At 44.1% G+C, this 14,877-nt stretch overlaps 1 protein-coding gene across 6 annotated transcripts in view; it reads left to right on the forward strand.

The window, feature by feature from the left end:
* Positions 1 to 14,877, forward strand: part of PIP5K1C (phosphatidylinositol-4-phosphate 5-kinase type 1 gamma) — a 501,728-nt gene that overhangs the window by 297,514 nt on the left and 189,337 nt on the right. For all 6 annotated transcript variants that reach the window (XM_073594381.1, XM_073594347.1, XM_073594390.1 and 3 more), the window contains one exon: positions 8,320 to 8,421. In XM_073594381.1, the coding sequence (XP_073450482.1) occupies positions 8,320 to 8,421 (102 nt within the window). The remainder of the gene's footprint in view (positions 1 to 8,319; positions 8,422 to 14,877) is intronic.

Raw genomic sequence — 14,877 nt, forward strand, 5'->3', positions numbered from 1 at the left:
ATTTTATAGATTTGTTATTGCTTGTGGCTGGTATTTTTTTTTTTTTTTTTTTTTTGTGAAAGTTTGTCCAACATCACAGCAACTAATTCATTCTTGCATACTGTAAAATTATGATTAATTTGGTTGCTTAGGGGCAATGTTTTTTTTGTTCGGGCACGTGAAGAGCCCATTCACCAAACATTCACTTCAGGTTAATCAATAACTGTAATTTAAAACCCATGCACCAGAAAGATACACCTACGGGTATTAGTAAATGTCACATTCACTGCTTTAAAAATGTATCCATGTGTCTAGTATCAAAGAATCTTTAGGGTCAATATACTAAGGGAAAGCAGCTGTTTACCTAGCAAATTGAAATTTACTTTGGAAAGTTTATGTTCTCTTTGCAAAGTGGTGGTGAAAAAGCTGGAAGCGTGTTAATTTGGCATACTCAGTCATGTCCAGTTTTTTATACCTTCCCTTGCACATGATTTGATTTGGTATTTACAGTGAACACAGGATCAATCTATTTACTAGCATTTACTTTGCAAAGTGAACACACACTTTTTCAAACTAAACATTTACTTTGGTAAACAGCCGCTATACTTTAGTAAATATTGCCTTTTGCGTTCGCTTCTTCCAATGTTTTATTGCCTGTAGAACAAAAAGTGTGTGTGCATGCCTAAATGTATAGGAGAGAGAGTATAGTATAAAACATAGTGTATAGAGTATTGTGATGGCTTAATTAAAGTGGTTGTTAACCCACTTTTACGCAATGCTGCCATCCGCTCTGTACCACTATAAGAAGTTCCCCTGTGCCTGTGTTATGTAAAAAAAACTGCCCAAATATACCTGTATGAGCTCCGCTACGGGTGCACAGCTGATTCCTCTCATCCGTTCACCGGCTCACAGCTGCAGTGGGCGGGCTGAGTGCTCCCGCTGACGTCAGCCAAGGAGGAGGGGGAGAGAGGGGGAGAGAGGAGGAGAGAGGAGGAGAGAGAGAGAGAGAGAGACGCGCGTCAGCTGAGCCGCGGGAGCGGAGCTCATACAGGTACAATGGGGCAGATTTTTTACAGAAGACAGGCAAAGGGAAACTTCTTATAATGGTACAGAGTAGATGGCACCATTTAATAGCAGAATTGCGATCAGCAGGAGCAGGGGGGTGGGCGCTGGTACAAGCAGGGAGGGGAGGGGGGAGGAGGTAAGAGGACACAGACACAGGGAGAGCTGCAGACAGGAGAGCTGCGCAAATAGACCACGGTATCAGGGGCTCAGCAGCCATGATTATCGTGGTCTGTTTGCAGAGGGGAGGGTATAGCCAGGCAGGATCAGCCAAGTATTTTAGGGTATACAGGGGGCCAAATTACACAGCACAAGCGCTGTGCTGTATAACATGCTTTAAGGGAACAGAATCAGGATTTTTTATCTTTTTGGGGTTAACAAACACTTTAATTCCTCTTTTCAAGCTTTCTTTTTTTTCTTTCACCTGGTGATCCTGGCCTTTTGCACTGGACTTTGCATTAGGCAACTTCTCCCAGACATCTTTGGTGTAATGTGGAGTTTAGTCACAGAGTGTTTTACAGGTCCAGGGCTGGGGTTCACACTCCTGATGGAACCCTGTCCCTAAGACTGCTGAGGATGTATGCCCAATAGGTGGGAGATGACTGTGTGGATAAGGGTATGTTCCCTGGATCCTAACCAATGTCACTGCTGAGTGACACAGGACTACAGCTGTGGTAAGTCAGTCTTGCCATTTCCCAGGAAGCCTGGGTGTTTTAGTGGGCTGTTTACTGTCGTGCTAGGGTGTTACCACTAAAATAATGACAGCAACATGGTTAGTCTCAGTCTGGTTGCGGGTGGAAGGCAACATCATATTTAAGTTTGGGTCCATTTTTTTTCCTAACTCACTGCGTGAGTGTGCAGCCGGTGCAGCCTTTTCATGGATGATTTCACTGTGCATGTCATTTTCAGGAGCACACAGCTCCTGAAAATGAGCTGCACACACTTGTCAGTCCTTAGAATATCCTTGGGCTCCCTGCTGTCTTGATAGTGATAGACAGTAGTAACCCTTCCTGCCCCAGCAATGAATTGTGAGTATACTTTTGGCAGGGCTGGTGCAAGGATTTTTTACACCCTAGGTGTAACCTCATTGTGCCCCACCCCCTTGGCGCTGCCCATATATATACATACACCCGAACTTTTGAACTTGAGAATAAGGGACACTTCAGGGAGACAGTGACCTGCAGCACGCATAGAGCGCTGCATCGAAAAGTGGTTGTGGCCGAACATGATTGTGGGAGGGGCTTAAAGGCCATGGTTAAACAAAACCTGAGATTCCTTGTACCTATAAAATATGCTTTGAGGGCCAGTTTACACCACATGCAGTCCAGTGCATTTTTTTCTGCATCTAAAACCCATGGAAAGTAGGTTATATGGTTTTCAATGGCTTAGTTCACACCAGTGCTTGCAGTTCCAGTGCATTCCAGTTCCAGAAAAAAAAGAACATGCTACATTTTTCCTGTACTGGAACGCTGTAAAACGCATCAAAAACACACTGAAATGCACATGTCCTTTAAGGTTACAAAAAAAGGGCAAAAAAATGCACTGGATGCTCCAAAAATGCATCAAAAACGCGCATTCTGAAAAACATCTGGAACGTTGACAGGCTAGTGGATATTATACGCCAATAATGCAGAATGGGCCTTGCAGTACCATGTGCTCAAATGTTCTACAGAGTGTAGCGGTACCCCCGTAGGGGCTGCTAAGTATTGTGGCCCACCTGTCACACTTCCCAGTCATTTTTGAGATGATGAACCATCCATGTGGTTGTTTTGTTGTTTTATTGAGGGATTTGAACTTGGATAGGGATATATGGGATGCCCAGTGGAATTTTGCATGACTTGCTGGGACAACTATATAAACGCTGGTATATACACTCCAGTCTCCTCCAACAAATCTCTTACTTGCAGATTGTTACTGTCCCTCCTGCTCAACACTTTACTCCAGGCACAGCTAGCACATGGCTAGGCCCAAGCCTGATTCAGTCAGGCTTTAGCAACTGCCTTTTGCCGCGGGTCCCTTTTTAGTGTAACAAAAGTAGAATAAGAAGTCATTAGCGCTAGCTGTCCTGTGGTGGACTGCTCCCCGTAAACCCTGTTCAGACCCTGCCAGCCCTCCTGGCTGCAGCTGCCCGACTTCACTGCCTGTGACATTGCAATCCTCACTGACTCCACACCCAGATCTGATTCTTCTCAGTCCTCTCGGGCATGCCTCTTCAGTCCTCCTGACTGCCCATGTCACTCACCAGCCCTCCTGGCTGCAAACCGGTGGTTCCCTCCTGAAGACTTGCCCGGCAGTACTAGCTCCCATTGTTCTTTCTGACTCCTCTCTGTGCCTCCCGTTCAGATCCTTCATAAGTCCTTGAAGGGATCCGTCCTGCCCCCGAGTCCCAGGCCCAAGGTCACCCCCCCCCCCCAGACTGGGGAGCTCCCCTTAAGGCCCCGACAGCCTAGTACGCCATCCTCTGTTCTTCCACCCGACAACTCCTCCCCAGCTGGGCTGACCCTGGGTATTTCAAGGGGGCCTGCCCCCTGCCAATCCTGGTTGGGAATTTGTCAGGGCTCCCTGAGACACCCCACCTCTCTTCCCCTCTAATTCTATAATCCTCTAGAAGCAAGAGGGAGGTAACCATGGAGGTATGCTGTCTGTGAGTCACAGCTGCTACTCTGAGCCACTCCCAGCCCACACAGATCAAAACAAACAGGCTTAGCTTCCAGCTAGGCCTGCCTAAATTTACCTGCACTACAATCCTAACCTCTAGCACCTACCTAGGTAGAGGGTGCTACAAGAGTATCAGTGTAAGAAATAACTCTTGCAGATGTAACTTTTTGGCAGCAATTTGGCGAAGCCCTGGACACCTTTATTATAATCCTTCATGCCTAAGGGTGAAACCAATGCCAAAGCATAATTTTGCAACTTTAACATGTGCTAGTAAAACTGTACATATCATCACAACTACTTTGTGCATCCAGGTGGGATTATACCTTGTTTTTCAGGACCAATTGGGGTTTTATTTAGTGGTAAACAGTTTTTATTATCAAAGGAGGACTGGCCCAAAAAAAATATTTTTTTAAATTTGTAGCTGTATATTTCTTGTTACTACCATAACCTACCACCAAAGAACAACCCAAAATAAATTTTCCTGCTCCCAACGATTGCAGCGACATCACAGATTTGTATGTTGTTTGTACCCATAGTACAACTCAGAAACAATAGTGCACCTTTTTTTTTTTTTATCCTACTTGCACACTGACACTGATACTAATTTAAAACTTTTTTTTTTTTTTTTTAACCTTGTCCAAAATATACTGACAATGACCTTTGATTGTTATTTGACCCAAACGCTAACCCTGGCACTGACCTAGATCAAACCTTAATCTAGGTATTTTTTTCTTTTATCTTTAATTATTATTTTGTTATTTGTTTTTCTCTCTCTGCAATTTATCTTTCCTCTCCAATCACAGAGGGAGAAACACAGGGGCGGGCTTCACATTGACTGATCACTGTGATAGCCAATCAGAGGCTATCATAGAAATAAGGTGACCCCGGAACCTGGCGTTCCATGTCCTGATCGTTAATATGGGACCAGGGGCTCCCACTGAGACCCCGGTCTCTGTGCTAGGAGCACGCTGTGCGCAACACTCCCAGCACAAAGACAGATATGCAGATATGCGGCCCCACAGGAAAAAAGCCTAATCCAGTGAGGCCACATATTTGCATACTGTCGGTGTCAAGGGGTTAAGGAATTTAAAATTAGTTGGTTTCATTTCTCTCAGCCCTTTGGTTCAAGACAAAGCTTGGAACTCTTCATCCCTTCGTTTCATCCCTAAGTCTGCAAACAAGGCTTCCTCTCAGAGAGGAGGCACTCCCACTTGTTAAAGTAGAAGGACATCTGTTGACCTTTGAGGCCACTTGGTTCCAAGATATTTCAGATGCTTGGGCCCCAAAACATTGTATCCAGGAGCTACAACTGGAATTTCAGTCTTTGCATTCACTGCAATTTCATGGTATCAGAGTTGCCAACATTCCCCACAGACCTTTGCACTGCTCTAGAGCAGCTCCTTCACCAAGGGGTCATAGCCATTGTCCTGGAAAATGTTTCAAGCTTTCTATTCAAAGCTGTTCACTGTCCCCATAGCAAAGGGAGGTATATTGGACTTAAAGGTTCCTAACACCTTCCTCCGGGTAAAAAAAAGTCTCATATGTAATTCCTCTGGTCAGTTATTGTTTTCCTCTGCCCAGGAGACCATATGTGGACATCAAGGATGCCTACTTACGCACCCCTATCTTCCCTCATGTCAACAAGGTGCTAGCCCTTGTACTTGCTCTGCATCACTCTGCCAATGTCCAGTGAACCATGCGTACCCTAGAAAATTTTGAATGAATCCTAAAGTTGCAGAAGTCAGCCATCATATGGAACCAAACACATCACTGGGCCGTGACCCTCCCCTAGACAAACTACTCAAGCCTCTCTGCTCTCACTCTGACTCTGTAGTCCAGGAGCCAGTCGACCATAACCTCTTTGCATGAGTGTCCTCTGTCGAGGCAGTTCTATATGCCCAATTTTACTCCAGACCATTATAATTCAACATTCAGACAGAGTGTGAGAAGTGGATGCAGTCAATACATTATCCCATATGCTTGACCCACAGGACCAGGCTTACCTTACCCTAGCATGGTGGGTCACAGATTCAATGTTGGAATTACGGAAATCCTTACTTCAATTTGTGCCGGACCTCCTGGCATTCAGGGTCAATAAACAAACTAAGCAGGTTTTTCTCCAGGTCCAGGGATCCCCAAACATTCATGTTGGATGATCTGGTGACTCTGATCTATACTTTTCTTCCTCTGAAGCTCCTTGTTGGCCCACTCAACAGGATCAAGAAGGAGTTCCTCCCAGTAATTTTTATCACACTCTAACCTCGTTAGGCTCCTGCTTCTTGGTTACTGGCTTTAACAGCTTGACTGTTGAAACCCAAGTTACAGTTAGTCTGGTTGAAAAAAGACTCAAGTCCATCTAGTTCAACCAATAAAGTCTTGAGGAACAGGGGCCTAACAGATTTGGTCATCCCTAAGCTCTTTAAAGCTTCAAAAAAGTTTACCATCGCACTTGGAAAGTGTATTTCCCTTGGTGTGTGACAAGAGGATTCCATTACAGGAAATCCTCCATAGGGCAGATCCTGTCTTTTCGGCAGTCCGGCTTGGAACAGTATTTGATTAGTGACCCTGTGGGATCTCAGCCTGGTTTTGTCAGTTCTTAAAGTGGAATTCCAGGTACCACTTAACTAATTTTAAAACTGCTCACTTCCCCATCCTAACACCTATTCTGACTAACCTGTGTAAGAAAGATCTGTACACTTACCTATTTTCAGGCCACTCTGGTCCAGCCATGGGATCTCCCCTGTATCAGCCAGTGTTAGGTGATGCCTGGATTTCCACTTTAAAAGACCACCCTTTGAACCTATGATGGATGTTCCTCTGTCTATTGTAATATGGGGGATGTCTAGCTCAGTGGTAGATGCGTTTCAGTGAGTTCACAGCCAACAGGAACTTCAGTTTAAGAGCATGGCAGCCCACTTTTATTAAAATTAACAAAAATGAAAGTTCATACATGCATGGGTTGACCACACAGGGGTTCTTCTCCAAAAAACAAAATAAAAATGCCAAGCCACCTGGCTCTCAATCCTCACTCAGCTTTGGTTGCAGTACAAAGCTGCACAGGCCCACTTATGGCCTCTAGGAAGGGCTCTCCTGACACTCTAGGCTTTCACACTCCTCCAAGACTCATGGTCCCCTCTGGTCCCCAGCACTCTCTTCCAGTTGTCTCAGCTATGGTCTCCCAGACTCTCTCAGCTGGCCCAACTCTCTCAGTCCACTGACCTGGAACCTCTCCCACATGGAGTGCCGTCTCAAGGATATTGCCTGGGCTCTTAAACAGTAGCACACCTCCCTCCTGGTTTCAGCAACTGCTCCAACACCAACTCTTATCCCACCTTCTCTGAGCTGTGCTCAGATCTGCCTTATAACGAGGGTGTGCACCTGGACACACAAACAACCTGCAGAACTTCTGGAACACCCGGACACGAGACTGAAGACTCCATCCCTCCCAATTTGAAGTCTTCAAGTTTGCAGCCACAATCCAGACTTAAAAAAAATCCAGAGAAAACTTAAAACATAGTTTTCTCTGCTCACAAATCTTCTGCTGGAACTTCTCAAACTGCCTCTTTGAGAGTCCTGTGTCCATTTTACACTCATTTTCCCAGAGACAGGGGAACCCCCTATCACACTATCCTTACTCACAAGATTACCTTTCTTGTCACTATTCTTTCTGCAAGGCAAGTTTCTGAGTTGGCAACCTTGACCTATAAATGACCCTTTCCTTTTCTATATTCAAACAGGGTTGCTTTGAGGCCCCAGGCCTCCTTTCTTCTCAAGGTGGTTTATTCCTTTAGTCTTAACCAGGACATTGCCCTACCATCCTTCTACCCTGCTCTCAAACATGCAATGGAAATTATCTTCCATTGTCTGGATGTGGTAAGCACTGTGAGTTTCTCTCCTTTCAACAGTCCAGATCTGTTTGTCATTCCCGATGGTCACCTTAGGGGACAACCTGCTTCAAATTCCCATGTGTTTAGGTGGATTTGACAGCTCATCATTGTAGCTTATGAGCTCAATGGCAAGGTTCTCCTTTTCCTTGTAAAGGCACACTCCTGTAGATCAGTTAGTGGTTTTTCAGCATCATACATTTGTTTTTCAGATTTGCGAGGCTGTCACCTGATCCTTCTCACATGTTCATTAAGTTCTACCAGAATACATTATAGGACATAGGTCCCTCCCCTCTAGTCTTATGATTCAGTCGTGCTACTGCTTGCTAACAAAATTTAGGGAAGCTAGAAGTGAGAGGTAATATAATGGGCTGCTGTTTCCCCTTTAATGCCAGTGTCCAAATTTCCAAAAGCAGCAGCATAACCAATGTTCCCTAATTATCTATCTGTGTCCTGTATAGTACTCCAAGAAAAAGGTTTGTATGGTAAGTCAGGAATCCCATTTTTTTATTCTCCAGACCATTTCCATTTTTTTTGCAATTTCCACTATTTTATTAACATCTGAGCTCTTTTTTATGCTTTTTGGGTCCTTGCTCATTAACGGTATGCTGTGACTTTGGGTAACGTGTATTAATTATACACAATTAGTTTGTGGGTTGAACTGAATGGACTTGTGTCTTTTTCAACCAATTTAACTATGCAATTATAGTTATTGATCTCACTTGTTTACTTTTAGAACCCATGAGATGCAAGCATATGATGAGGCTGAGCAGGTCACAGTGAAAGTGAAGTCATGGGAACAGAGCACTGTTGCTGAACCAGAAGAAGAGAAGCATGGGTGAGATTAATTATTTGATAGGTCTGTTGGGTACTTATGTTACATTTTCCCTTTCCTTTTGCTAATATGAATAATAAGCCAGAATATGGGTCCAGTTTATGCATCATAATACAATTTCACAATATCTGCGAACTAGAGTTTACTTTATTATGAAATGTATAGGTTAACCACTTCAGCCCCGGAAGGATTTACCCCCTTCCTGACCAGAGCACTTTTTACAATTTGGCACTGCGTCGCTTTAACTGCTAATTGCGCGATCATGCAATGCTGTACCCAAACGAAATTTGCGTCCTTTTCTTCCAACAAATAGAGCTTTCTTTTGATGGTATTTGATCACCTCTGCCATTTTTATTTTTTGCGCTATAAACGGAAAAAGACCAAAAATTTTGAAAAAAAAAATGATATTTTCTACTTTTTGTTATAAAAAAAAATCCAATAAACTCAATTTTAGTCATACATTTAGGTCAAAATGTATTCGGTCACATGTCTTTGGTAAAAAAAAATGTCAATAAGCGTATATTTATTAGTTTGCGCAAAAGTTATAGCGTCTACAAACTAGGGTACATTTTCTGGAATTTACACAGCTTTTAGTTTATGACTGCCTATGTCATTTCTTGAGGTGCTAAAATGGCAGGGCAGTACAAACCCCCCCCAAATGACCCAATTTTGGAAAGTAGACACCCCAAGGAAATTGCTGAAAGGCATGTTGAGCCCATTGAATATTCATTTTTTTTGTCCCAAGTGATTGAATAATGACAACAAAAAAAAAAAATTTACAAAAAGTTGTCACTAAATGATATATTGCTCACACAGGCCATGGGCATATGTGGAATTGCACCCAAAAATACATCCAGCTGCTTCTCCTGAGTATGGGGATACCACATGTGTGGGACTTTTTGGGAGCCTAGCCGCGTACGGGGCCCTGAAAACCAATCACTGCCTTCAGGATTTGTAAGGGCATAAATTTTTGATTTCACTCCTCACTACCTATCACAGTTTTGAAGGCCATAAAATGCCCAGATGGCACAAAACCCCCCAAATGACCCCATTTTGGAAAGTAGACACCCCAAGCTATTTGCTGAGAGGCATGGAATATTTTATATTTTGACACAAGTTGCGGGAAAGTGACAATTTTTTTTTTTTTTTGCACAAAGTTGTCACTAAATGATATATTGCTCAAACATGCCATGGGCATATGTGGAATTACACCCCAAAATACATTCTGCTGCTTCTCCTGAGTGTGGGGATACCACGTGTGGGACTTTTTGGGAGCCTAGCTGCGTACGGGGCCCCGAAACCAAGCACCGCCTTCAGGCTTTCTAAGGGCGTAAATTTTTGATTTCACTCTTCACTGTCTATCACAGTTTTGGAGGCCATGGAATGCCCAGGTGGCACAACCCCCCCCCCCCCCCCCCCAAATGACCCTATTTAGGAAAGTAGACACCCCAAGCTATTTGCTGAGAGGTATAGTGAGTATTTGGTTTTCGGGGTCCCGTGCGTGGCTAGGCTCCCAAAAAGGCTCACACATGTGGTATCCCCGTACTCAGGAGAAGCAACAGAATGTATTTTGGGGTGTTTGAGCAATATATCATTTAGTGACAACTTTGTTAAAAAAAAAAAAAATTGTCTTTTTCCCGCAACTTGTGTCACAATATAAAATATTCCATGGACTCGACATGCCTCTCAGCAAATAGCTTGGGGTGTCTACTTTCCAAAATGGGGTCATTTGGGGGGGGGGGTTTGAACTGTCCTGGCATTTTATGCACAACATTTAGAAGCTTATGTCACACATCACCCACTCTTCTAACCACTTGAAGACAAAGCCCTTTCTGACACTTTTTGTTTACATGAAAAAATATATATTTTTTTTTTTGCAAGAAAATTACTTTGAACCCCCAAACATTATATATTTTTTTTAAAGCAAATGCCCTACAGATTAAAATGGTGGGTGTTTCATTTTTTTTTTCACACAGTATTTGCACAGCGATTTTTCAAATGCATTTTTTGGGGAAAAAACACACTTTTTTAAATTTTAATGCACTAAAACACACTATATTGCCCAAATGTTTGATGTAATAAAAAAGATGATCTTATGCCGAGTACATGGATACCAAACATGACATGCTTTAAAATTGCGCACAAACGTGCAGTGGCGACAAACTAAATACATTTTTAAAAGCCTTTACAGGTTACCACTTTAGATTTACAGAGGTCTACTGCTAAAATTACTGCCCTCGATCTGACCTTCGCGGTGATACCTCACATGCATGGTGCAATTGCTGTTTACATTTGACGCCAGACCGACGCTTGCGTTCGCCTTTGCGCGAGAGCAGGGGGGGTCAGGGGGGTGCTTTTTTTTTTTTTTTTTCTTTCTTATTTTTTTGCTTTTTTTAATCTTATTTTTAAACTGTTCCTTTCATTTTTTATTTTTTATAATCATTTTTATTGTTATCTCAGGGAATGTAAATATCCCCTATGATAGCAATAGGTAGTGACAGGTACTCTTTTTTAAAAAAAAATGGGGTCTATTAGACCTTAGATCTCTCCACTGCCCTCAAAGCATCTGACCACACCAAGATTGGGAAAGCATTTTATCACACCAATTTCCCAATGGCGCTGTTTACATCCGGCGAAATCTAAGTCATGAAATGCTGGTTTCTTAGGCCATAGATATGTTTGGAGCCACTCTGGTCTCTGATCAGCTCTATAGTCAGCTGTCTGAATCACCGGCTGCTTTCTCAGGTTCCCTGTTGGGACAGGAGAGCCAGAGAAAAACATGGAAGACGGTGGGGGGGGGGGTTGGTTCCCTCCCACTGCTTGTAAAAGCAGTCTAGAGGCTAATTAGCCGCTAGGATTGCTTTTACATGAAAGCCGACCGCTGGCTGAAAAGAATGATACCAAGATGATACCTAAACCTGCAGGAATCATTCTGGTATAACCACTCAAAGTCCAGCAACATACCAGTACGTTGCTGGTCCTTGTTGGGCATATATTATAAACTTTTTTTTCATGCAGCCTGTGGGCTAAACTAAAAAAAGAGATTGATCAGTGGGTATGCCCACCATTAGAATACCTCCCTTCATCCACCCACTTCTAATGCTGGGCATACATGCACCGTATATATATGCCGAAGCATGGGGGCATCCTCCCGCAAAAGTTAGGAGCAAATCGCTCCTCCGCCCTCTGCTGCCCCCACGCTTCGGTATAGATGCTGAAGTATGTAACTGTGGTGGTGAAATCACCTCCGACAGCACTGGAGTCACAGCTTTATATATCGTGGGAGCAAACGCTGTTGCTGTCAAGATAAATAAATCCGCGCTGCAACTTAATAGCGTACCTGCTAAGCAAATGATGGTTAACAATAAAACAAAGTAACATTACAGTATAACAGTAAAACTTACCATACCTGCAAATCAAATACAAAAAAAACATAGTAAAAAATAAAAAATTTAACGCAACCTGTGCCTAAAATATATATATATGCCGAAGCATGGGGGCATCCTCCCGCAAAAGGCAGGAGCAAATCGCTCCTCCACCCACTGCTGCCCCCACGCTTCGGCATATATGCTGAAGTATGTAACTGTGGTGGTGAAATCACCTCCGACAGAGCTGGAGTCACGGCTTTATATATCGTGGGAGCAAACGCTGTTGCTGTCAAGATAAATAAATCCGCTCTGCAGCTGAATGGCGTACCTGAAAACAAAAAAATGGTTACCAATAAAACACAGTAAAGTATAAAAAAAATTGCATATCTGAAAAGCAAACATGGTAAAACATAATAACAATAAAACATTGCAGAATAGAATACAGTAAAAAAGAGCAGAATAGAGAGAGAGAGAGAGAGAACAATAAAACGACAACTATTTTTGTTTTTTTTAGTTTATATTTTTTTGTGTTTTTATTTTTTTTATTTTTTTATTTTTTACACTGTAACTTTAACTTTTGTAACTGGTACCAGGTTTGGGTCTCTCAAAATGCGATGGCATCTTGGGAGACCCTGTGAAAGTGTGTCCTAGTCTGTGCAGTGCTGTACCCTACGCTAATACTCAACTAGTGTATGGTAGCGTTCAAAACATTCACCAATACATAGACCAGGATTGTCAGGACAGGAGGGACAATAATACGGGGTGTCACGCCTATATCCGCGCTTGCTGCAGACACAACATCTTTTTTGGGGGGCTCGTTGGGTAGGGGTACTCGGGAGGACATAAGGAAAATGCATCTCATGCAGCCGGCTTACTGCATTTGGTTGGGGAAGGTGAGGTGGAGCACCGTCTGGAAACAGAAGGGCTCTGACAATCTCTTCCTGGAATTTAAGGAAGGATCCAGTCCATCCTGAAGCTCTGTATAGCACATGAGCATTCAGCAAAGCCAATTGAAATAAACAGACACTTTTTTGTACCAGCGTCTGGCCTTATGGGCAACTAGGTATGGCACCAACAACTGGTCATTGAGGTCCACCCCTCCCATATTTTGGTTATATTCGTGGACACAGAGGGGCTTCTCCACAACACCAGTCGCCGTAGTAATTTGGACCATCGTGTCTGCATGAAGGGAGGTAAGAACGAAAACATTCTTATTATCCCTCCACTTCATAGCGAGCAACTTATTACACTGCAAGCAGGCTCTCTCCCCCAGCCTAAGACGGGAATCTACAAGCCGCTGGGGAAAGCCCCGGCGATTAGGTCGCACGGTGCCACATGCTCCAATCTGTTGATCAAAAAGGTGACTAAAAAGTGTCACGCTCATGTAATAATTGTCCACGTACAAGTGGTACCCCTTTCCGAATAAGGGTGATACACACTATCTTGCCAGCGCTTCCTATGTAGTCAGGGCAGTTTGTCGGCTCTACATGACTATCTTTGCCCTCGTAAACCATAAAACTACATGTATAGCCTGTGGCCCTGTCACAGAGCTTATACATCTTGACCTTGTATCTGGCACGCTTGCTGGGAAGGTACTGTTTGAATGACAAGCGGCCAGAAAATTTAATCAGGGACTCATCAACGCAGACAACTTGATGGGGAGTAAACAAGTCTGCAAAACGCTGGTTGAAGTGGTTTACGTGAGGCCGAATTTTGTAGAGCCGATCGTATTCAGGGTCTCCACGAGGACAACAGAGTTCATTGTTGTTGAAGTGCATGAACAGCAAAATCTGCTCGTATCGTGCCCTGGTCATGGAGGCAGAGAACACGGGCATATGGTAAATTGGGTCAGTGGACCAATATGACCGCAACTCACTCTTTATTTATGCCCATGTTGAGGGAAAGGCCCAGAAAGATCTTAAATTCGGAGACCGTAATTGGTCTCCAATCTCTGGCAAGGGAGGACTGGGGAATAGTGGCGATGTGTTGACCAGCGTATAAATTGCTTTGGTCCACAATAGATCTATAGAGATCTTCGGTGAAAAACAGCAAATAAAAATCCAGTGTTGTAAAATCAACTGTTTCCACCTGAATTCCGGGTTGGCCAGTGAATGGGGGAAGTACGGGTGCTGCAGAAGTGGTGGGTTCCCAATTTGGATTGGCGAATGCAGCAGGAAGGGCACTATGGGCACGACGGGCCTGTGTTCGTCTTCTTGGTGGCAGCGGGACACTACTAGTGCTTGCCACCTCGCCAGCTTGAACTGCACTTATGGGACTCGCCACGTCACCACGTGATACTGCAGTGCTGGATGTATGACCAGGGTGTAATAGGCCGCTGGTGCTTGCCAGTTCACCAGAAGGAATAGCGGCGCTAGTACTTCTCTGCTCTATACGAGGGACCTGCGGTTCTTGCACATCAAGGACAGAAGAAGTTTGGGGTCTGGTACGCCTGACCTTGGCAGGGACCACAACTCCGTCGTCAGAGCTATCTGTCATGGAGCCGCTGTCCTCTACAGGATCGTATTCTGAGCCAGAATCTGACAGATGAGTGACTTCCTCTTCACTACCTGTCATGCTCAGAAACGTGTAGGCCTCTTCACTAGTGTACCTTCGATTTGCCATTTTGGGCTCTAAATTTAGGGGTATACATGGGAGACTCACAGGCAAAAAAGCTCCTGACTGTTAGCGACTCAGAACGCTACCAAAAAACTGTTAGCGAACGCAGGGATCAGGCCTGACTCTGCGAACGCTGCAGTTATGTGTGCTTAGTGTTTTGTAAGTGTCAGTGATCGATCGATACTGCACTTGGGTGGGCTGGGCAGGGCCGAGGGGCAAAACGCAGGTGCTAGCAAGTATCTGGGCTGATCCCGCTAACACTGTGTTTATGGGGACCTTAAACTGCTGGGGACGCTAGTATAGATCTGATCAGATCAGATATTGATCCGTTCAGATACTATAGCACTAAGGGAGGTGTATGCTGCGTGCGTGGGTGTTAGCGGTACTGGCGCTAACCTGACGCTGCCTGGGGCGACGCAGACCCTATCTCACCCTAAAAACGTAACTTATATCACCGCCGGGCAATTAGGGGGTT

This window comes from Aquarana catesbeiana, linkage group LG01 (assembly GCF_042186555.1).
Source record: "Aquarana catesbeiana isolate 2022-GZ linkage group LG01, ASM4218655v1, whole genome shotgun sequence".
Taxonomy (NCBI): Eukaryota; Metazoa; Chordata; class Amphibia; order Anura; family Ranidae; genus Aquarana; species Aquarana catesbeiana.